Source organism: Budorcas taxicolor, chromosome 18 (assembly GCF_023091745.1).
Source record: "Budorcas taxicolor isolate Tak-1 chromosome 18, Takin1.1, whole genome shotgun sequence".
NCBI classification, from domain to species: Eukaryota; Metazoa; Chordata; class Mammalia; order Artiodactyla; family Bovidae; genus Budorcas; species Budorcas taxicolor.
In genome coordinates, this window is record NC_068927.1 from 41,015,156 (window position 1) to 41,038,244 (window position 23,089).

Genomic DNA, 23,089 nt, shown 5'->3' on the forward strand with positions numbered 1-23,089 from the left:
ACAGGTAGGAAGGCCAAAAAGAGAAGAAAGGCATCACTTCTGTTTTGTTGGTTGGTGTGTGCTTCTCACATAAGGTTCCCAAGTCTCTTTTCTAGAAATGAGCAGAGACACAGAGATCTCCCGATTTGAACATGTGTGGGCAAACCCATACTCACGCATACACTGACATATACTGTCAAAGCTCAGAAACAGCCTTCAGTTAATGTGGCTGAAGCTGGTGCTGGGTGGAGATGGAGCCTCAACCCTCTTGATAGACCAGCTCATAGGGGCTCCAGGTAGACAGAAGATCCAGCGACAGGTTTTTCTGCTCTTGGTCTGATGTGACAAGGTGGTAGCCTAGTAGGTTCATGGTATTCCTGCAGACTTTCTGAAGTCGAAAAACCTTTTTATAAGGCAGGGACCAGCGCCAGGCCTGAGAGACATTGAGCGCATTCCTGGCATTTGTGTGGAAGGCGTGCTTACCCATGCCCTTGCCTCGAGTGATATTATGTACCCAAGTCTGGAGCCGGGGCAAGAATTTCAGCCCTACGTATTCATACATTCGGGCAGTTTGGCCCAGGGGGTCCCGAACCAAGTCCTCATAGCGCACGAGCAGGTAGCGCTGCCTTAGGGCTTTGGGCAAGGACTGCACGGCTTTGAAGATCTCCAGCTGGCTTTGGCAGATGACTTGCATCGCGTAGTAAGGTTGATCCTCCTTCTTGAGTTTCTGCCGGTACTGCCCCATCACAATGTGGCTGTCAATCTCAAGTTCATTCGTGGTGCGTTCTCGGGACCGGAACACTGCGCGGGGGTCCCGGACCAGGTGCACAATGTGCAGGTTGAGGGAAGGGTCTCTCAGCAGAGGGTAGAGCACCTGCAGGTTGAAGAAGCGCACCTCCTTGAGCACCACATGGCTGTAGGTGCGGCAGGCCTCCTCCACCACCTCGAAGGGCTGCTTGTGGCACAGAATCCTGCAGTGGGCCTGGGGTATGATCTTATCTCGCGGGAAGAGGTTGCAGGCAGGTGGGGAACACAGGGCCCGGCTGCCGTCCCACTGGAATAGGCTGGACTGTTTCCGGGGGCCAGGATTCATGTAGGCATCAAAGACGCTCATGTCACACAGAAAGACGGCCCGAATGAGGTCCCGCACGGCCATATGCAGCCTCTGGGCCGTGCTTTGTGTGAAGGTCATCCACACATGCCAGGCGGGCTCCATCAGGTAGAAGACATCTGGGTGCTGTCCAAAAAGCTGCCCTACAAAAGAGGAGCCAGAGCGCCACGAAGACAGGACCAGCACATGCATGTGCGGGGACTTGGGTTCCTCCTTCACCTGCAGGGAGTTGTCGTTGTGGGAGTATACAAGGATGAACAGAATGAAGATGGCCATCTGGGAAGCCAGGAACAGCAGGAACTTCATTCTGAGTGGTATCATGCTGAAGTGGAAGACCGGGGAAGAACAAACAGAGGGGTATCTTAGGCTATCACAACATAGAATTTTATTGTACAGATGTACCACAATTTATCAGTATTTAACCAGTGTCCTCATTGGTGAGCTTTGGGGTTGTTTCCAGTCTTTGGCTTTTCAGAGCTTTCGATAATGACCTTTATGTTCACACATCACTATCCAAGCATGTAAGCTAACTCCCAAGAAGTGGAATTGCTGAGTCAGAGAGTATGGGTATGTGTACCTTTGGTATCTGTTGTCCAGTTAGGCTTCATACTGGTCATAAACCACTGTCTGTGTCTAGAGCTCTAGAGATTTTAGGAAGCAGATTTTAGAGGAGGAATTGGACAGCCACAGATGTGACTCTTGGAGTTTATGGCTTGCTTCCTGAAGAGGTAGAACATGCTTTGCTAGCCCATAGGCTTCCCTTGGAAGTCCCCTGAACCTTCTGGGAAGTGTGTGATGACCTCAACCAAACCTTAAGTGGCAGTGGCCCAGAAACCTTTCTCTTCCATTCATGACAACAATGCATTTCCTCCACATGTGCCAACAGATCCAGTGAGGATCATCTCTCCCAGGTGCCAAAAAAAGCACATTGTTATATGCCAGGAACATATTAATGAATAGTAATTCCTGTCTCGGCCCTGAAGGTTACAGCAGGACCAGCTAAGAAGAACAGGACCTAGTTCTTTTGAACTTGAGCCCAAGAGGAAATGATTAGAAACTAAGCCATGTTTGATAATGACTCAAGGATTGAGCCAAGTATTGAGGAACTGACCAGAGACCTTCTCCCAAAGACAATACGAATGTGAGGAAAAGTTTAGAATAAATATAGGAATTAATGGAGCAAAAGAGAAAGGAAAGAACTTGACCTATGTAGCAATATAAGGATAGAATTTTATAGGCAGGGCCTATAATCAGCTCAGGAAAGATAACATTTCCTAGGGACTGGTAACATGGACCTTTCAAAAGTCCACCTCCTGCCCCCATGTGGCTTCGGGCCAGCTCAGGGTCCAGAGTGGGCTACATGCTCTGAGCACTCCTTGCCTGCCTGTGGCTCCTGACCTCATGCCCATTCTCACCCAGAGCTGGAGCCTGGCCTTCAGATTCATCCCCAGTTGTCCTCAGGCTTTAATTGGGCATGGTTTTCAGGGACTGCCAAGGGAACCCTCTCACTTTCTTTCTGTTTTTCCTTTCCATGAGCACTTTCCTTGGCCAGCAGGAAAGTGTGCTTTTGTAAAGTGAATCCTATCTCTTGTCACTGGGATCTGGATACAACCTGGATCTAAGCAACCCATGATGGGGCTGATGAGCTCAGCCAGAGACCCTTGAGGGTGTGTCTCAGGGAAAGATCATTTCTGCAGTAGCTGGAATCAGTGTAGAGGCGGCCCAGAAAGAACAGGAAACTGAAGGCTTTTCATGGCAATCTCCTCTTATCTAACCATCACCTCTCCCCGGCCTGTCCTACACTACCTCCTCTGTAGACCCTCCTTGAGGTTGGGAAGCATTTTTGAGAGGTCCCTAGTGCACCTTCCTGAGTGTTCTTTTCTGGCTATTTGATGCATGCTTGAACCCTGCCCTCTCTGTTATCGAAATGAGTCTGCTTCTCTCTAGCCTGGCTTTTATAGTAAGTAGCCTCTCACTTCTGTCTCTCAGTTCTCTCCCTCAGCTCTCCACCTCATTCACTGCTGCCAAAATCTATCTTTTTAAAGCACAAGCCTGTCACTCCCTTCCTTAAAGTCCTTCAGTGGCTTTCTGACTCATATAGGATTAAATCCCCAATTCTCATGTCTGGGGGCCCTACATAATCCGATCTTAGATCTCCTGTCACTCCCTTCCCTTTCTGACACCTTAGGTTCTGAATTTTACTTCCAGTTCTTCCAACTTGCCCTGTTATTTATTTTTAATAATTTAATTTATTTTTGGCTGTGCTGGGTCTTCGTTGCTGCGAGGGCTTTCCTCAGGTTGCAGTGAGTAGAAGCTACTCTCTAGTTGTGGTGCGCAGGTTTCTTATTGTGGTGGCTTCTCTTGTTGTGGAGCATGGGCTCTAGGGCTGGTGGGCTTCAGTAGCTGTGGCTCCCAGATTTTAGAGCACTGGCTTAGTAGTTTTGGCACATGGACTTAGTTGCTCCACAGCAAGCAGGATCTTCCCAGACCAGGGATGGAAACCCATGTCTCCAGCATTGGCAGGTGGATTCTTTACCACTGAGCCACCAGGGAAGCCTCTGCCCCATTGTTTACAAGCTCTGAGACATTTGCAAGACAACCACTGTTTCCTCAAGATTCTGCCTACCTCTCAGCTTTCTCCCTGAAAGGTATCTTGTTTCCTCCCAAGATTTAGTTCCCCCCGAACTTTCCTTTCCCATCCATCTCTCTCTCTGTAGTACAGTTAAGTGAAGTGAACGTTGCTCAGTCATGTCCAACTCTTTGCGACCCCATGGACTATAGAGTCCATGGAATTCTCCAGGCCAGAATACTGGAGTGGGTAGCCTTTTCCTCCTCCAGGGTATCTTCCTAACCTAGGGATTGAACCCAGGTCCCCCGCATTGCAGGCAGATTCTTCACCAGCTGAGCCACAGGGGAAGCCCCTGTAGTACAGTGGAGGATGAATATCTCTCACTGGGCTGCTGTTACTTAAAGGTGAACGCTATGTCTTATCTCATTTACAGGCACATAAAACACACAACTGATTAGGGCTCATTAAACATTTGTTGAACAAATGACTAAATAAATGAGTGTGAGAAGTGGCATGTGTGTGCACATGCTAAGTCACTTCAGTCATGTCCACTCTTTGCGACCCCATGGACTATAGCCTGCCAGGCTCCACTGTCCATGGGATTCTTCAGGCAAGAATACTGGAGTGGGTTGTCATTTCCTCCTCCAGAGGATCTTCCTGACCCAGGGATCAAACCCATATTAGTTACTAAAATTTAGATCATTTTATTGAGTATTGAGCACAAAACCAATACTATCTCAACTGCATGGAGCAAGATATTAAGTCAGAACCATAGTTTAGAAGCAATATGGCACAATGAACCTAACTCCAAAAAATTAGGTTCTATACAGAGCATGTATTATTTAGGACTCAGGGGGTAAAAACCATGAGCATCATTTTAAAAAATATTTATTAATAAGAAATTAAAGCCCCACTGAGGGGCAATAGACTACTGACAAAAATTCCCTGGGTCCGTTAGTAAAAGAAGAAAATAGAAGGGAAAAAACACTCACAGCACAACCTGTCCTCTCCTTCCAAAAAATGTAATTTAGAAACATACTGGAGTCTTCCCGGGTGGTGCAGTGGATGAGAATCCGCCTGCCAATTCACAGGACATGGGTTTGACCCCTGATCTGGGAAGATTCCACACACTGCAGAGCAACTAAGCCTGTGTGCCTCAACCACGGAACCCAAGCTCTAGAGCCTGACAGCTCCAACTGCCGAGCCTGTGTGCCTCAACTCCTGAAGCCAGCATGCCTAGAGCCTGTGCTTTGTGACAAAAGAAGCCACCACAATGAGAAAGCCTGAGTACCACAACAAAGAGTAGCCCCCACTTCCGCAAGGAGAGAAAGCCCAAGTGCAGCAACGAAGCCCCAGTCCAACCAAAAATTAATAAATAAAAGAAAAACAAACATGATATTGGAACTTCCTTGGCAGTCCTGTGATAAAGACTTTGCCTTCCTAGGCAGGGGGTCAGGTTCGATCCCTGGTCGGGCAGCTAAGATCCAATATGCCTTGTGGCCAGAAAACCAAAACGTAACACAGAAGTAGTGTTGTAACACATGCAATAAAGACTTTAAAAATGTTCCACATGGGGCTTCCTTGATGGCCCAGTGGTAAAGAATCCACCCGCCAATGCAGGAGGCATGGGTTGGATCCCCTGATCTGGGAAGATCCCATAGGCATTAGAGCAACTAAGCTAGGGTGCTGCAACTACTGAATCTGTGCTCTAGAGCCCATGAGCCGTGACTGACGAACCCTGTGCTGCAACTGCTGAAGCCCGTGCCCCTGGAGCCTGTGCTCTGCCACAAGAGAAGCCACCACAATGAGAAGCCCAAGCACCACAACCAGAGAGTAGCCTGAAGCCCCAAAATAAGTAATTAAAAAAAAAAAAAAGGTATTTTACTTCCAGTTAGAAGTTCCAGACTTGTCCACAGCCTTACAAGACAGAAGTCTCTTCTACCTTGGCTGACTCACTGGCTTCATAATTTTAATCTTCTTTTACATCGGAATGGAGCCCCACAACTTTGAAAGCCCTTCTAATCACAGTAATGACAACACTCCCATTAAATACATCACACAGAACGGTGATGAGCCACACCTCCATGTTTCAGAATAAGTGAACTTTAATTCTCAGTGATAAAAACAGCCCCGCATGATTAGACTCGGATATTTTGGGTCCCAGATCTGAGAATTCAGTTATCACACTAAATTTCAGCTGAGCTAGAGAAAATCTGTAGCTCCTAGCACCTCTGGTCCTCACTTCCCAGCACCTGAGCAGAGGAGAAGCTACAGGAAGCACAGAAGCCAGCACTGGAATAAGTAAGACGAACCAGCCATAAAGTATACATCAGAATAGCCCCACTCAGTTTCTAGGGTTTTTCTTAGGGATGGGGGTGGGTGGGGTTAGGAGAGCTGCTGGCAGGCAACTTGTGTTTTGGGGGAAGATTATCCAGGTGATTCTGATCCAGCCCCTCTCCAACACCTCCTCTCTGCCATTCACAAAGAAATGCCCAGCTTAGTTGTCCCCTGTTATCTGAAACCCCGCTCCAAGGACCTGGGAATAATGACCCTGCTCTGGAGGTGTACGCGAGAAATTCTCTCCTTACCTTGTTAATGGCTTGTCCTTCTCCACCACTCTGAAGGCTCTGCCAGCCAAATTGTGCAGCTTTTTTCCTCTGACTCACCAGCTCCTCTCTCAGCTTCCTTCTCCTCCTCGAATCTTGCATAACCATCCCTACTCAGAGCACATTTCACTGTCTTCTTCCTCTGGCCAGAAATCAGCCACCTTCCAAGACAGGGTTAAGAAAGCACTGACTGCCAGGGAGATGTGATCCCAGCAGCTTTAACTCTAAGAGACTCGAGGGGTGGGGAGACGCTGCTTGAATGGGCTGGGCCTGGAGAAGCAAAGGAGGAAGTATTCTCTCCCTCAACTGGAAGGTGATGCTGGATTCAAATTCCTTAAAGGCAGTGGAAAGGTTAACTCTCTTAGGGCAAAGTGGAGAAAGGGCAAAGTACTCCAGAAGTACTTGAGGTTGTTAGGGAAGTCACAGGACAATGACAGCCAAAATGACCCAACGTGATGCCTTATTCTTAATCTCTGCTGCAAAAAGAGGAGAGAAAACCTAGAAGGTATTTCTGGGTGGTACCTTCCTGCTCACCCCACAGTATTTACGGAGATAAGTTTTTTTTTTTGGCCTCTGTGTTTTTTTCAACATCTTCACCCTTCTTGTGCGAGGTAGTAACTATATGTCCTGCCTAGATGTAGTAACTCATTCTTTGGGAGGATGTAGATGTATTGGCCATTAGTCGGCATATGGGAAATTTCCCCCTTAAGGAAAAAAAAGTTATTGTAAAAGATTATAGCTTCTAACTAGCTGTGTGTACTTGGGCAAATCATGCAACTACTCTGAACTAATTTACTTGATTGTTGTGAGTATAAAGCAATAGGCAAATTGAAAAAATTTTTTTAGTTGAAATATAGTTGGATTTACAGAGTTGTGCTGATCTCTACAGCAAAGTGACTCAGTTTAGCTGAATATTTTTAATCAGTTAACTTAAATGTGAAAAACTCAGTCAGCCAAATTATTAAAGAAATTAATATGAATTAATTTCAATTAATTAATGATAAATAATTCAATATACTAAGTAAATTGAATAAAAGTTATTTTAAAAAATGACCACTACCTTCCCCCACCACAGTGCATAGGAACTACAGACTTTTCTGTCTGAAAGGGGCTGGGAGGTGGTGTGTGTTCAGTGGTTGTTAGACTTCTCTCCAAAAACAGTGTCAGTGACCTCAGAGTTTGGGCAATATTTTTTTTTGGCTTCCTTATTTTTAACACTGGATTGTTTATAGGTGTTTGTTAAAAATGTTTTTAGTGGCCATTTACAAAATATTCTAAAGAGAAGTAAATTATAAAATGTCCCAAAATAACTAAATAAAAAATGCCTCAGGAAATTACGGGCTAGTCATGATGGCCTATTATCTAATCACAGACACTAAGTATAGTATGAAGCAGGGCAAAAGCTAATAGAGTTTTGCCACGAGAACACACTGGTCATAGCAAACACCCTCTTCCAACAACACAAGAGAAGACTCTATACATGGACATCACCAGATGGTCAACACCAAAATCAGATTGATTATATTCTTTGCAGCCAAAGATGGAGAAGCTCTATACAGTCAACAAAAACAAGACCAGGAGCTGACTGTGGCTCAGATCATGAGCTCCTTATTGCCAAATTCAGACTTAAATTGAAGAAAGTAGGGAAAACCACTAGACCATTCAGGTATGACCTAAATCAAATCCCTTATGATTATACAGTGGAAGTGAGAAATAGATTTAAGGGCCTAGATCTGATAGATAGAGTGCCTGATGAACTATGGATGGAGGTCCGTGACATTGTACAGGAGACAGGGATCAAGACCATCCCCATGGAAAAGAAATGCAAAAAAGCAAAATGGCTGTCTGGGGAGGCCTTATAAATAGCTGTGAAAAGAAGAGAGGCAAAAAGCAAAGGAGAAAAGAAAAGATATAAGCATCTGAACGCAGAGTTCCAAAGAATAGAAAGGAGAGAAAAGAAAGCCTTCTTCAGCGATCAATGCAAAGAAATAGAGGAAAACAACAGAATGGGACAGACTAGAAATCTCTTCAAGAAAATTAGAGATACCAAGGGAACATTTCATGCAAAGATGGGCTCGGTAAAGGACAGAAATGGTCTGGACCTAACAGAAGCAGAAGATATTAAGAAGAGGTGGCAAGAATACACAGAAGAACTGTACAAAGAAGATCTTCACGACCAAGATAATCATGATGGTGTGATCACTCACCTAGAGCCAGACATCCTGGAATGTTAAGTCAAGTGGGCCTTGGAAAGCATCATTACGAACAAAGCTAGTGGGGGTGATGGAATTCCAGTTGAGCTATTTCAACTCCTGAAAGATGATGCTGTGAAAGTGCTGCACTCAATATGCCAGCAAATTTGGAAAACTCAGCAGTGGCCACAGGACTGGAAAAGGTCAGTTTTCATTCCAATGCCTAAGAAAGGCAATACCAAAGAATGCTCAAACTACCACACAATTGCACTCATCTCACACGCTAGTAAAGTAATGTTCAAAATTCTCCAAGCCAGGTTTCAGCAATACGTGAACTGTGAACTTCCAGATGTTCAAGCTGGTTTTAGAAAAGGCAGAGGAACCAGAGATCAAATTGCCAACATTCACTGGATCATGGAAAAAGCAAGAGAGTTCCAGAAAAACATCTAGTTCTGCTTTATTGACTAAGCCAAAGCCTTTGACTGTGTGGATCACAATAAACTGTGGAAAATTCTGAAAGAGAAGGGAATACCAAGCCATGTGACCTGCCTCTTGAGAAACCTGTATGCTGGTCAGGAAGCAACAGTTAGAACTGGACATGTAACAACAGACTGGTTCCAAATAGGAAACTGCTACTGCTAAGTCACTTCAGTCGTGTCCAACTCTGTGCGACCCCATAGACAGCAGCCCACCAGGCTCCCCCGTCCCTGGGATTCTCCAAGCAAGAACACTGGAGTGGGTTGCCATTTCCTTCTCCAATGTATGAAAGTGGAAAGTGAAAGTGAAGTCGCTCAGTCATGTCTGACTCTTGGTGACCCCATGGACTGCAGCCTACCAGGCTCCTCCGTCCATGGGATTTTCCAGGCAAGAGTATTAGAGTGGGGTGCCATTGCCTTCTCCACCAAATAGGAAAAGGAGTACATCAAGGCTGTATATTGTCACCCTGCTTATTTAACTTATATGCAGAGTACATCATGAGAAACACTGGGCTGGAAGAAGCACAAGCTGGAATCAAGATTACTGGGAGAAATATCAATCACCTCAGATATGCAGATGACACCACCCTTATGGCAGAAAGTGAAGAGGAACTAAAAAGCCTCTTGATGAAAGTGAAAGTGGAGAGTGAAAAAGTTGGCTTAAAGCTTATTGGCATTCCCAATATCCGGTCCCATCACTTCATGGGAAATAGATGGGGAAACAGTGGAAACAATGTTATTTTGGGGGGCTCCAAAATCACTGCAGTTGGTGACTGCAGCCATGAAATTAAAAGATGCTTACTCCTTGGAAGAAAAGTTATGACCAACCTAGATATTCAAAAGCAGAGACATTACTTTGCCGACTAAGGTCCGTCTAGTCAAGGCTATGGTTTCTCGTGTGGTCATGTATGGATGTGAGAGTTGAACTGTGAAGAAGGCTGAGCACCGAAGAATTGATGCTTTTGAACTGTGGTGTTGGAGAAGACTCTTGAGAGTCCCTTGGACTGCAAGGAGATCCAGCCAGTCCATTCTGAAGGAGATCAGCCCTGGGATTTCTTTGGAAGGAATGATGCTAAAGCTGAAGCTCCAGTACTTTGGCCACCTCATGCGAAGAGTTGACTCATTGGAAAAGACTCTGATGCTGGGAGGGACTAGGGGCAGTAGGAGAAGGGGATGACAGAGGATGAGATGGATGGATGGCATCACGGACTCGATGGACATGAGTCTGAGTGAACTCCGGGAGTTGGTGATGGACAGGGAGGCCTGGCATGCTGCAATTCATGGGGTCGCAAAGAGTCGGACATGACTGAGCAACTGAACTGAACTGAATAAGGAATTGTGGAGCATGAAGATTATGAAAGACCACTGTAGCTACCACTTCTTGAGAGCTTACTACAAACCAGGTACTGTACTTCACACTTATTTGGGTTTTCACCTTTAGTCTTTGTCATGGCCTTGGGAGATAAATTCCATAATTTGCAGGTGATGAATAGAGGTTTGGAGAAGCTAAACAATGTATCCACAGTTACATGGTTTATCGTGGCAGAGTCTGGATTCCACCCTGGGTATGAGTTTAAAGCCTAGGCTTATTCATCAGGTAATATTACCTTGTTATTATCCCATGGATCATTTCTTTAAGGCAGCACTGTCCAATAGAACTTTCTGTGGTGAGGAAATGTTTTTGCACAGACATGGTGATCACTACCACATGTGGACATTGAACACTTGAAGTGTGGCTAATTCTACCATTTTGGAAAATGGAGTTAAGGTTGTACAGATCCAGTCTCTCTTAAGTCACAGAGAATCTGATAATGACCTTCTCTCTAAATAAAGTGCTCATGTGCTTATCATACAAACATAAAATCATATTCAATTTCAAGGAGGTCCCAAGTTAAGGATCCCTACAGAAGTCTGCATGCCCTTCAGGTGCTTCTCAAACTGTAATTTGTGGGGCCAGTTGTCTCCCACGGACCATATACAGCAGAACTCTGAGCTCTAACAGTTGCTCTTGGATTTTTACAGTCTGGGGACCCACCTGAATGGTGAAGAGACCCTGGGTCAGCCCCTGAAACAAAGTCTGATTTTTTCAGAGAGGTGAGCGGTCATAAACTGAAAGTGAGAACAGTTAGCAGAGAGATGTGAATTTTCCAGTCACGTTCAGCTGCTACACTTGTGCATGTATGGGGGAAGAAGGCCAGATTTAAAGGCTTACATTCGATCAGAAAAGTACAGCGAAGTGTGCCTGGAAAGAGAACCAAGGCTGTATTTGAAGGAGTGATTATAACAGACACAGAATCTAAGTGAGATAGGAGGAGAATCAAGGATACAAAGGGAATAAGTGGACTAAAACAGAGGACAGATGTTTGGAGAAGAGGAGGTCAAAGATTTTAGAAATTAGTGTTTTGGAAGGATTGTCTGTAAGGGTATTGAGATCATGTGGAAACAGGGTTGGAGGGTGATAGTGGCTACATGACAGCAGTGAGGGCTTCCCAGGTGGCATGCTAGTGGTACAGAACCTGCTTGCCAGTGCAGCAGACATTAAGAGATGTAGGCTTGATCCTGGGTCAGGCAGATCCACTGGCAGAGGGCATGGCAACCCACTCCAGTGGGTAGAATAGTCTGGTTAATGTCAGAATCAAAGCTGGGCACGTTTGGGAAGGAAGAAAGCAGAATGGCCTGGAAGTAGCAATAAGGACAAAGTGGATACCTTTTCCATTGCAGGGTGTGGGAGAAACACAGCCATCCCAAGAGAAGGCTACAGAGGAAGCATTGTCCTCAAAGAAGAGCCAGATTTCCCTTAGAGCAAGGAGAAGGGAAAATTAAAAGACTTTGTGAAAAGGATTTTACTGATCCCAACAACCAATTCCTGAAGAGTTTTGGGAGATAGGGTATGAAATTAGATTAGAAAACAGGATGAAAAGGACCATTTGGGATGAAATGTAATGCAAGGGATAAGGAATGACCTAGAAACCTGGGCTTCTTGTGTGACTGGCATAAACCAGCATAAAGAGAATCATGATGACAAATAATGATGGTTTCAAGGCAGGTAATGCTGGCCAGACTCTGGGTACTGAGGAAAGGGAAGTGTGAAAGACCTTCCAGGAGAATCCAAGGTGCACCTATCTTTACTCTTGTCGATGATGAGGCCTGGGGAGTTATGTTGTCTTATCCAGAGCACCTGACATTCTAGAAATTTAGAAACGTCATTCTGGAAATAAATAGTTTCTCTGGAGAGAAATGTCATCACTGCTGCAAATGATGCAAAGCTTCGGGAGTTGGCTTCACTAAAGGAATGGGGGCTCTGATTGAAGGAAGAAAGGGAAGTCACGGTGGGGTGTGAAATACTGAAGAACAAGGTAATTTTTCAGGGGATTTTATCAAGTTCCTTTTGCTGACACAGTTTTTATCTATTTATTTTAGTTGGAGGCTAATTACTTTACAACATTATAGTGGTTTTGCCATATATTGATATGAATCAGCCATGGGCTTACATGTGTTCCCCATCCTGAATTCCCCTCCCACCTCCCTCCCCATCCCATCCCTCTGAGTCATCCCAGTGCACCAGCCCTGAGCCCCCTGTCTCATGCATTGAACCTGGACTGGCGATCTATTTCATATATGATAATATACATGTTTCAATGCTATTCTCTCAGATCACCCCACCCTTGCCTTCTCCCACAGAGTCCAAAAGACTGTTCTATACATCTGTGTCTCTTTTGCTGTCTCGCATACAGGGTTATCATTACCATCTTTCTAAATTCCATATATATGTGTTAGTATACTGTATTGGTGTTTTTCTTTCTGGCTTACTTCACTCTGTATAATAGGCTCCAGTTTCATCCACCTCATTAGAGCTGATTCAAATGCATTCTTTTTAATGGCTGAGTAATATTCCGTTGTGTATATGTACCACAGCTTTCTTATCCATTTGTCTGCTGATGGACCTCTAGGTTACTTTCATGTCCTGACTATTATAAACAATGCTGTGATGAACATTGGGGTACTTTGTCTCTTTCAGTTCTGGTTTCCTCGGTGTGTATGCCCAGCAGTGGGATTGCTGGGTCATACGGCAGTTCTATTTCCAGTTTTTTAAGGAATCTCCACACTGTTCTCCATAGTGGCTGTACTAGTTTGCATTCCCATTAACAATATAAGAGGGATCCCTTTTCTCCACACCCTCTCCAGCGTTCTGACTGGCATGAGATGGTACCTCATTGTGGTTTTGATTTGCATTTTTCTGATGAGTGATGTTGAGCATCTTTTCATGTGTTTGTTAGCCATCTGTATGTCTTTGGAGAAATGTCTGTTTAGTTCTTTGGCCCACTTTTTGATTGGGTCATTTATTTTTCTGGAATTGATCTTCAGGAGTTGCTTGTATATTTTTGAGATTAATTCTTTGTCAGTTGCTTCAATTGCTATTATTTTCTCCCATTCTGAAGTCTGTCTTTTCATTTTGCTTATAGTTTCCTTCTTTGTGCAAAAGCTTTTAATTTTAATTAGGTCTCATTTTTTTTAATTTTTGCTTTTATTTCCATTACTCTGGGAGGTGGGTCATAGAGGATCCTGCTGTGATTTATGTCAGAGAGTGTTTTGCCTATGTTTTCCTCTAGGAGTTTTATGGTTTCTGGTCTTACATTTAGATCTTTAATCCATTTTGAGTTTATTTTTGTGTATGGTGTTAGAAAGTGTTCTAGTTTCATTCTTTTACAAGTGGTTGACCAGTTTTCCCAGCACCACTTGTTAAAGAGATTGTCTTTTCTCCATTGTGTATTCTTGCCTCCTTTGTCAAAGATAAGGTGTCCATAGGTGCATGGATTTATCTCTGGGCTTTCTGTTTTGTTCCATTGATCTATATTTCTGTCTTTGTGCCAGTACCATACTGTCTTGATGACTGTAGCTTTGAGTAGAGCCTGAAGTCAGGCAGATTGATTCCTCCTGTTCCATTCTTCTTTCTCAAGATTGCTTTGGCTATTTGAGTTTTTTTTGTATTTCCATACAAATTGTGAAGTTATTTGTTCTAGTTCTGTGAAAAATACCGTTGGTAGCATTGTAGGGATTGCATTGAATCTATAGATTGCTTTGGGTAGTATACTCATTTTCACTGTATTGATTCTTCCAATCCATGAACATGGTCTATTTCTCCGTTTGTGTCCTCTTTGATTTCTTTCATCAGTGTTTTATAGTTTTCTATCTATAGGTCTTTTGTTTCTTTAGGTAGATTTAGTCCTAAGTATTTTATGCTTTTCATTGCAATGGTGAATGGAATTGTTTCCTTAGTTTCTCTTTCTGTTTTCTCATTGTTAGTGTATAGGAATGCAAGGGATTTCTCTGTGTTAATTTTATATCCTGCAGCTTTACTATATTCATTGATTAGTTCTAGTAATTTTCTGATAGAGTCTTTAGGGTTTTCTATGTAGAGGTTCATGTCATCTGGAAACAGTGAGAGTTTTACTTCTTTTCCGATCTGGATTCCTTTTATTTCTTTTTCTGCTCTGATTGCTGTGGCCCAAACTTCCAAAACTATGTTGAATAGTAGTGGTGAGAGTGGACACCCTTGCCTTGTTCCTGACTTTAGGGGAATGCTTTCCGTTTTTCACCATTGAGGATAATATTTTCTGTGGGTTTGTCATATATAGCTTTTATTATGTTGAGGTATGTTCCTTCTATTCCTGCTTTCTGGAGAGTTTTTTTTTTTTAAATCATAAATGGATGTTAAATTTTGTCAAAGGCTTTTCCTGCATCTATTGAGATAATCATATGATTTTTATCTTTTCATTTGTTAATGTGGTATATTACATTGATTGATTTGTGGATATTAAAGAATCGTTGCATTCCTGGGATAAAGCCAACTTGGTCATGATGTATCATCTTTTTAATATGTTGTTGGATTTTGTTTGCTAGAATTTTGTTAAGGATTTTTGCATCTATGTTCAGCTGACACAGTTGACAAAGAAGTTGGGGCATAGTCAGTTAGTGCTGTTACAATAACTTGATGTTGCTGTTAAGTGCCATCTTTCTGCAGACCTTCAACCTGACACTTATTGCCTCATGGTTGTAAGGATGTTGCCACACGTCTAGAACTCACATCTAAATTCCAAATGGGAAAGAAGGAAAAGGTTCACAGGCAAAGGGTATATGCATCTGTGAGGCAAACATGTGGAAGTACTTACACTAGCTTATGTGGGTTGCTCTGTTTAAAGCATCTTCTTTATTCCCTAGCTAACTTCCATCTTCTCTTTCAAAATTCTGCTCAAGTCAGCACTACCTTCTTGGAGAAGCCACTCCTTATCTCCCTAGGCTGAGTTAGGTGCCTCTGGTGTGTGTATTCAGAACCTGCAGTAGTTTGCAGTGACAACCCCAATTCTCCCATCTCTGATCTGTGCCCTGTGCTGTATAACTCTGATTCCAGTCTCAGCCATGCAACTTTCTTTGACCAATGAGATAGTTTAAAGCAGAAGCTTAAAAATCATTTGTGCAGTTAGTTGAGCATGCTCTTCCTCTTGTGTCTAAGCCAGTGCCATGAGAACAAACCTGCTGGAGGATGAGGCCCTTGAAACAGAGATGAATCAACATGATGAGGCCATCCTAGATCAGCCAATAGAAACTAACCCCTGGACACTTCATTGAACCCAACCAAAATGGGCAGGACTGCCTAGGCAACCACTCCAGATGCATAAGAAATTAACAGTTACTGTTTCATCCACTAAAGTTATGGGCTTGGTTGCTACTCAGCATTATTATGGCATTGGATCACTGACACAGAGCCCCTTGGGTGTAGCTCTGTCACAAACCTTAACCCTGTCTCCTGAACTAATGTTAAAGAACTCGTTTAGGACAGGACACCTTTGTCCGTATACATCTGGCACTTAGCACAGTGCCTGGCACATAGAAGGTGCTCAGTGAAAACTTGTGAAGGCATGAATGAATGAACCTTTGTTCAGCCTTCACAAAGGGCCTCACTGCTTTATGCACAACAGTTGCAAAATTCCCCAAAATTAAACAACATAATCAAACAGACACACCCACGGAAAACCTGGTTCAACAAGATATGTGAAGCTACAGTATGTAATAAACTCTCATCACAGATTAAAGTGCTTTTCTACCTCAAGTACAATGGCCATTTCTTAAACATTGGGCAATCGATTTTATAATTTATTTTGTTTTATAGATCAATCTAAATATAATCTAAATCCTACAGGTACACTTTAAAGGTTAGAGTGTAAGTAAGTGGATATGACTCGGTCTAGAGATCCTTGCTGTTATCTTCAGTATATAATACTAAACCATTGTTAACTACAGACATTTCCGAAATCATGTCAAGAGACTTGCATTTCATAAAAAAAAATTGTATGAGTATAAAAAAGAGATAATTTCTGCTAGGAGTCTACAGAGGAAAAATATCTAATAGCCTAGTCAAGTATGAGGGTGGGAAGGCAAGAATATTATCGTTATGAAAGGTCAGCAACAATCATATGGTAGGGCATGTTTTGGGGACACTGAGCAAACTAGTTTTGCCAAAGAGAGTTTTTTGCAAAGAAATAGTAAAACAACAAAACTAAAAACAAACAAAAAGTCTGCGAGTAGTAGAGCAGGATGGAACCCAGTTGTGGAAATCCCTGAATATAAGGTTAGGGGCATTTTCACATTATCTTTTACACACCAGGGGATAGTTAATTTTTGAGTGAAGGAGTGACATAATGAAGGATTGGGTCAGTCTTAGCTGCTGGATTCTAGCAGCATGGTGTATGGATGGTTTTTGCAGACATATAGCTAATAGTCATATCAAATAATTTAATACAAAGTACTGTTATTCAGATTCGGTTCCCATTTTTAAATTGATTAACTTATGTGGGCTTTCTCTAGTTGTGGAGAGTGGGGGCTACCCTTTAGTTGCAGTGCTCGGGCTTCTCATTGTGGTGGCTTCTCTTGTTGCAGAGCACAGGCTCAAGGCACACAAGCTTCAGTAGTTGTGGCTCATGGACTTCGTTGTTCTGCAACATGTGAAATCTTCCCAGACCAGGGATCCCACCTGTGTCCCCTGCATTGGCAGGCAGATTCTTATCCAGTGTAACACCAGGTTAGTCCCTGTTCCCGTTTATTTTTAAATCCCATGTCTTGAGTAAGTCTGGATTTCTGCTGGATACAAATGACCAAGGAATTATTTTGAGATCAGAAAGTTTGCTATTCTCTCCCTGACTGTCTTAGCCTTTGTCCATTGGAAGTACATGAATTGTCCATCCCACCCCACCCCACCCATCAACCATTGGGTTGTCTCATTTTCTTCCGTTTTGTCTTTGATACACTCCCCTGGCTCTTCCTGGTCTAGTTCTGTGAAAAACTAATGATATCCTGGTATAGAGGTCAGATGTAAGGATAAATGAGACTCCACGTAACCAAAATCAACATTGGAAGAAACTATTCTAAGCTCTTAAGAGCACATCTCACCTGTGTTGTGGTGTCATTTTATCCTCAAAAGGTGTTTCATAATCCAATGATTGTATTACCAGATATGTGTCACTGTCTATTCAAGCAGAGCTTAGAGTCAGGAAGGAAAAATATCAAAAATCTTATGTTAGTGATGTGTGTTAGTTGCTCAGTCATGTCAGACACTTTGCGACCCCATGAACTGTAGCCTGCCAGGATCCTCTGTCCATGAGATTCTCCATGCCAGAATACTGGAGTGGGTAGCCTTTCCCTTCTCCAGGGGATCTTCCCAACCCAGGGATCAAACCCAGGTCTTCAGCATTGCAGGCAAATACTTTACTGTCTGAGCCACGAAAGAAGCTCCTGTTAAGCCTTCTAAACTTTGTTCAGACATGCGCTGTCTATGCAACGTTTCCTTATCCACACTCAGTTCAGTACCCCCCCCCCCCCCCACTGAAATGACCATTCTCTGGGTTGTACGGATTTCTGTAATTATGCACATTATTTTACATGTCTTTCTCCCCTGTTGGACCACAGGGGTGTTGTGGAATCCATGGGGAGAGAATCTAAAGGCCAAGTAGAGAATTCGAAATTCAACTAACAGTCTAAGCATAAGATAAAGGGGCAACACCTAAAACCATCCGCAGTTAGATTCATTTTCTTCCTGCTTTAAACTGTTTGAGAAGGAGTTTTCACAGCCCTCCAATAGCCATCAGGGGGATGGTGTTCACTGCAGGGGCTCGATGCCGACTTGCTGTGTTGCTTGCTTCTCACCTGCTTTTCTCTCCTCACGCCCCCTGGACCCCTCCTGGGTGTCCCTCAGGGTACAGTTGCTTTTTCTGCCTTCCTGTGTTATGCTCACTCCTCACTTTGCTTTGCCCTTGTTTTTTCATGTTTCTGTCACCCAGGAACTTTCCTTTTTCTGAGGAGGTCTGTCTATCTTCCCCTCCACATCCTCCTCCACCCACTGCCTCCTGAACGCCACCCCCCCAACCCCCCACCCGGGAGAGTGGGCGGAGAGGACTAACTCCTCTGGGCCCCAGGGTGTGTTTTCTTTTACACGGTGAATGTTCCTTCCAACTTTTCAAATCTGCAGTCTGACAGGCATGAAATGTAATCAACAGGTGGTGAGGACTGAATGAAAGTGAGCACAGCTTACTTAGGGGGTGAGGAGGAAGTCTCCCCTGGCGGGCGTGCTTTTCCAGCTTCTTCAGGTTCCCTGTGGACAGAAACACTGGTCAGCTGGCTTAGGGCTGAAACGAGCAGGTGGACCTTGGCAAAGCTGAGTCCTAAAGCTTCACACACATCCTGTCCTCAGGATGCTGAAAGAACCTGGCACAGGTGTGCAGCTCCCCACTTGAACTCCTCAGATCTGTAACAAAGCTGGGCCCAAGTGGCCCCAAATGCTCCAACTCCAGGGTCTCCTTCTAGTAGATGATGAGAACAGATGGAGTGGGGAGAGAAATACGCCAACCTTTCCTTCCTCCCACCCTCCAGTTTCTAACAGGTGCCTCCTAATGGCTGAGCCCAGCTGGAAGCCAGAAGACAAAGAAGCCCATCGATGCAGCCCTTAGGGACCAGCCTGCCCAGGGGAAACCAGAACTGGGCAGAGGAGGGCAGAGAATGGATCTGCTGGGAAGAGGGAACATACAGGGAATAACAGCACAGTCAGTGAGGCTGAGTGTGGCATGCACAGAGGTGGAGCCTGCCTTTATTTAAAACTTAGGCATTGTATTGAAAGGTTGTTGCTGAATGAAAAGACTCTGGGATTCTTGGCCTCCAGAGGAGAATTCAGTCCGAGCCAGAGACGAGGCTTGATCGCTCAGAGTTTTTGTGTAATAAAGTTTTATTAAAGTATAAAGGAGATACAGAAAGCTTCTGACATAGGCATCAGAAGGGGGCAGAAAGAGTACCCCCCTGCTAGTCTTCAGCTGGATGTTATATAGTCACTAGCAGTCTGTTAATGAAAGAAAGGAATGTCTTAAAACTCAGAATGGCACCAGGCCCCCCATCCAGAAGATGCATTTTGGGATAATCTTGGCACCAGATGATTCATCCCGGGCCATAAAACGATTGACTTGAATCTTGTGAAGGGCAGATTACCATACAAATAGTTTACATAGATTAGGGGAACAATATCTGAGTATATCATACTGGTTTTTCAAGTAGGTCCTGAGCCATTAGGCGGAACCAACTTGAAGATAGAGTCTGGGGTAAATGCATAGTACATTAACATAGCTTAAGACAAACATTTCCATAAGAAAAATGCATTGGTTAACTCAAGGTTTGAGAATAGTTAACTTCAGGTGAAACCAGGTGTCATTATGGCAACACAGTATTTTAAGGGAAACCTTTTAAATTTGTTTAGAGAAGGGAAAAATAGTTTGTTTCTTCCTGCCACTTAAGAGAGAAAAAAATGTCTGACACTTGCAGCCTATTTCCTCCGTTTGGAGACCCCTGGCCTTTCTGCCTATTACCCTCTCACTATCATCCTGGACTTTCTTTACAATAATTTTGATTTTTTAAAAAATTAAAATATTACTGATTTTTTTTTTTTTTTTTAGTCCCTCCCCTTCCTCTTAAATTTTGGACCTGAGGCAAAATTCACCTCACTTTAACCCTGGCCCTGAAATGGTACTCCCTGGATTAGGGGTATTATGTGAGGTTCTTATTTTCTCATTTTTGCACACCTAGTTTTAGTTTATTCTAGGGTGTTTTTTTTTTTTTTTCAAATTATCATCTATTTATTTTTAAAAACTTATTTGTTTATGTTTATTTTTGTTTGCGCTGGGTCTTCATTGCTGCACATGGACTTTCTCTAGTTGCAGTGAGTGGGCTGCTCATTGTGCTGGCTTCTCTTATTGTGGAGCATGGGCTCCAGGTGCATGGGCTTCTGCAGTTGCAGTATGCAGGCTCAGCAGTTGTGGCTCTTGGGCTCTAGAGAGCAGACTCAGTAGTTGTGGTGCACAGGTTCTGTTGCTTGGTGGCATGTGGGAATTCTTCTAGACTAGGGATCGAACCTGCCTCCCCTGCATTGGCTGTCAATATCCGCTGTACCACCAGGGAAGTCCCGATCATATATTTTTTATAAAAACAGTCAAATGCAAGATATCTTCTTTGAAAGGAGAGACTTGGCAGAAAAATCAAATGTTTGTTGGATGAGTAAAGAATGTGTGTTGTTGTTCAGTCCCTAAATCATGTCCTACTCTTTGTGATCCCATGGACTGCAACATGCCAGATTCCTCTGTCCTTCACTACCTCCCAGAGTTTGCTCAGATTCATGTCCATTGAGTCAGTGATGCTATCTAACCATCTCATCCTCTGCCACCCCCTTCTCCCTTTGCCTTCAATCTTTCCCAGTATCAGGGATTTTCTAGTTAGTTGACTCTTCACATCAGGTGGCCAAAGTACTGGAGCTTCAGCTTCAGGAACAGCTTACAATGAATAGTCAGGATTGATTTCCTTTAGGATTGACTGGTTTGATCTCCTTGCAGTTCAAGGGACTCTCAAGAGTCTTCTCCAATCACCACAATTCAAAAGCATCAGTTCTTCAGCTGTCATCCTTCTTTATGGTCCAACTCTCACATCCATACATGACTACTAGAAAAACCATAGCTTTGACTATAAGGACCTTTGTCAGCAAAGTGATGTCTCTGCTTTTTAATATGTTGTCTAGGTTTGTCATAGCTCTTCTCCCAAGGAGCAAGCATCTCTTAATTTCATGGCTGCAGTCATCATCCGCAGTGATTTTGGAGACCAAGAAAACAAAATCTGTCACTGCTTCCATTTTATCCTCGTCTACTTGCCATGAAGTGATGGGGCTGGATGCCATTATCTTAGTTTTTTGAATGTTGACTTTCAGGCCAGCTCTTTTTGCTCTCTTCTTTCATCCTCATTGTCAACTCTGTTCCCAAACCCTACCTCTTCTCAGGTTCTAACTCAATGCCACTTTCTGATAAAACATTTCCTTATATCCCAGATCACACTGGCCTACCAAGACCTACACCATGTGTCCGTGGGCCACCCCCATCTCTCCATATCCCTGCTTACCTCCTGCTACCTTTCTTCTCCAATATACTAGCCTCCTACTAGCTATTGCTCCTGGAACACAGGAAGCAATTCATTAATATGTGTTGAGAATGAGTGGGACCACTCCCTCTTCCTATCATTCTTGACATAAGTTTTTGTTCTACAATTATATATTCATTTTATCTCCCCTGTTCTTAAATGACTCAGGCTATCTTACTTTGATATGATTCTTGGTGCCAGGCACAGTGCAAGCAAGTGCACGTGTTGTTAATATCAAATATTAACTACAGTTTTAGAAGAGCCATCATTTGAGTGATTTCTCAAGCACTGTATTAAACACTTAGGAGTACCCTCTCGCTTATATAATTTATTTATTTATTTATTTTTAACCTCTTGACTTTTTTTTTCTTTAAAAAAATTATTGGAGTATAGTTGATTTACAATGTTGTGTTAGTTTCAGGTGTACAGCAAAGTGAATCAGTTATATCAGTTCACATTCACTTTTCTTCAGATTCTTTTCCTGTATAGGTGATTACAGAGTACTGAGTAGAGTTCTTTGTTCATAAAATAGGTTCTTATTAGTTATCTATTTTTTTTCTTTTTTCAAGAGTTTATTTGTGTTTTTTTTTTAATTTTTAAAAATTTAAATGGAGGCTAATTAGTTTACAATATTGTGGTGGTTTTGCCATACATTCACATGAATCAGCCATGGGTTACATGTGTTCTCCATCCTGACCCTCCCTCCCACCTCGCTCCGCATTCCATCTCTCAGGGTCATCCCAGTGCACCAGCCATGAGCACCCTGCCTCATCCATCAAACCTGGACTGGTGATCTATTTCACATATGTTAATATACATGTTTCAATGCTATTCTCTCAAATCATCCCACCCTTGGCTTCTCCCACAGACTCCAACAGTCTGTTCTTTATATCTGTGTCTCTTTTGCTGTCTCGTATATAGGGTCATCTTTACCATCATTCTAAATTCCATATATATGCGTTAATATACTGTATTGATGTTTTTGTTTCTGATTTACTTCAGTCTGTATAATAGGCTCCAGTTTCATCCACCTCATTAGAGCTGATTCAAATGCATTCTTTTTAATACCTGAGTAATATTCCATTGCATATATGTACCACAGCTTTCTTATCCATTCATCTGCCAGTGGACCTCTAGGTTGCTTCCATGGCCTGGCAATTGTAAACAGTGCTGCGATGAACATTGGGGTACACGTGTCTCTTTCAATTCTGGTTTCCTTGGTGTGTATACCCAGCAGTGGGATTGCTGGGTCATATGGCAGTTCTATTTCCAGCTTTTTAAGGAATCTCCACACTGTTCTCCATAGTAGCTATACTAGTTTGCATTCCCACCAACAGTGTAAGAGGGTTCCTTTTTCTCTGCACCCTCTCCAGCATTTATTGTTGGAGGAGGCAATGGCACCCCACTCCAGTACTCTTGCCTGGAAAATCTCATGGATGGAGGAGCCTGGTAGGCTGCAGTCCATGGGGTCACTAAGAGTCAGACACGACTGAGCGACTTCGCTGCCAAGTCGCTTCAGTCATGTCTGACTCTGTGCAACCCCGTAGACGGCAGCCCACCAGGCTTCCCCGTCCCTGGGATTCTCCAGGCAAGAACATTGGAGTGGGTTGCCATTTCCTTCTCCAATGCATGAAAGTGAACAGTGAAAGTGAAGTCACTCAGTC

The 23,089-nt window shown here is 43.4% G+C and overlaps 1 protein-coding gene across 1 annotated transcript; it reads right to left on the reverse strand.

The window, feature by feature from the left end:
• Window positions 1-238: 238 nt before the first annotated feature.
• Window positions 239-1,411, reverse strand: CHST4 (carbohydrate sulfotransferase 4). Its single transcript, XM_052656546.1, has one exon. It carries the CDS (start codon window positions 1,409-1,411, stop codon window positions 239-241), a length of 1,173 nt encoding a protein of 390 aa, XP_052512506.1.
• Between the last annotated feature and the right edge of the window lie 21,678 nt (window positions 1,412-23,089).

Bases quoted from the DNA above. Each gene is read 5' to 3' on its own strand.
- CHST4 (XM_052656546.1), bottom strand. From the start codon at position 1,411: ATGATACCACTCAGAATGAAGTTCCTGCTGTTCCTGGCTTCCCAGATG.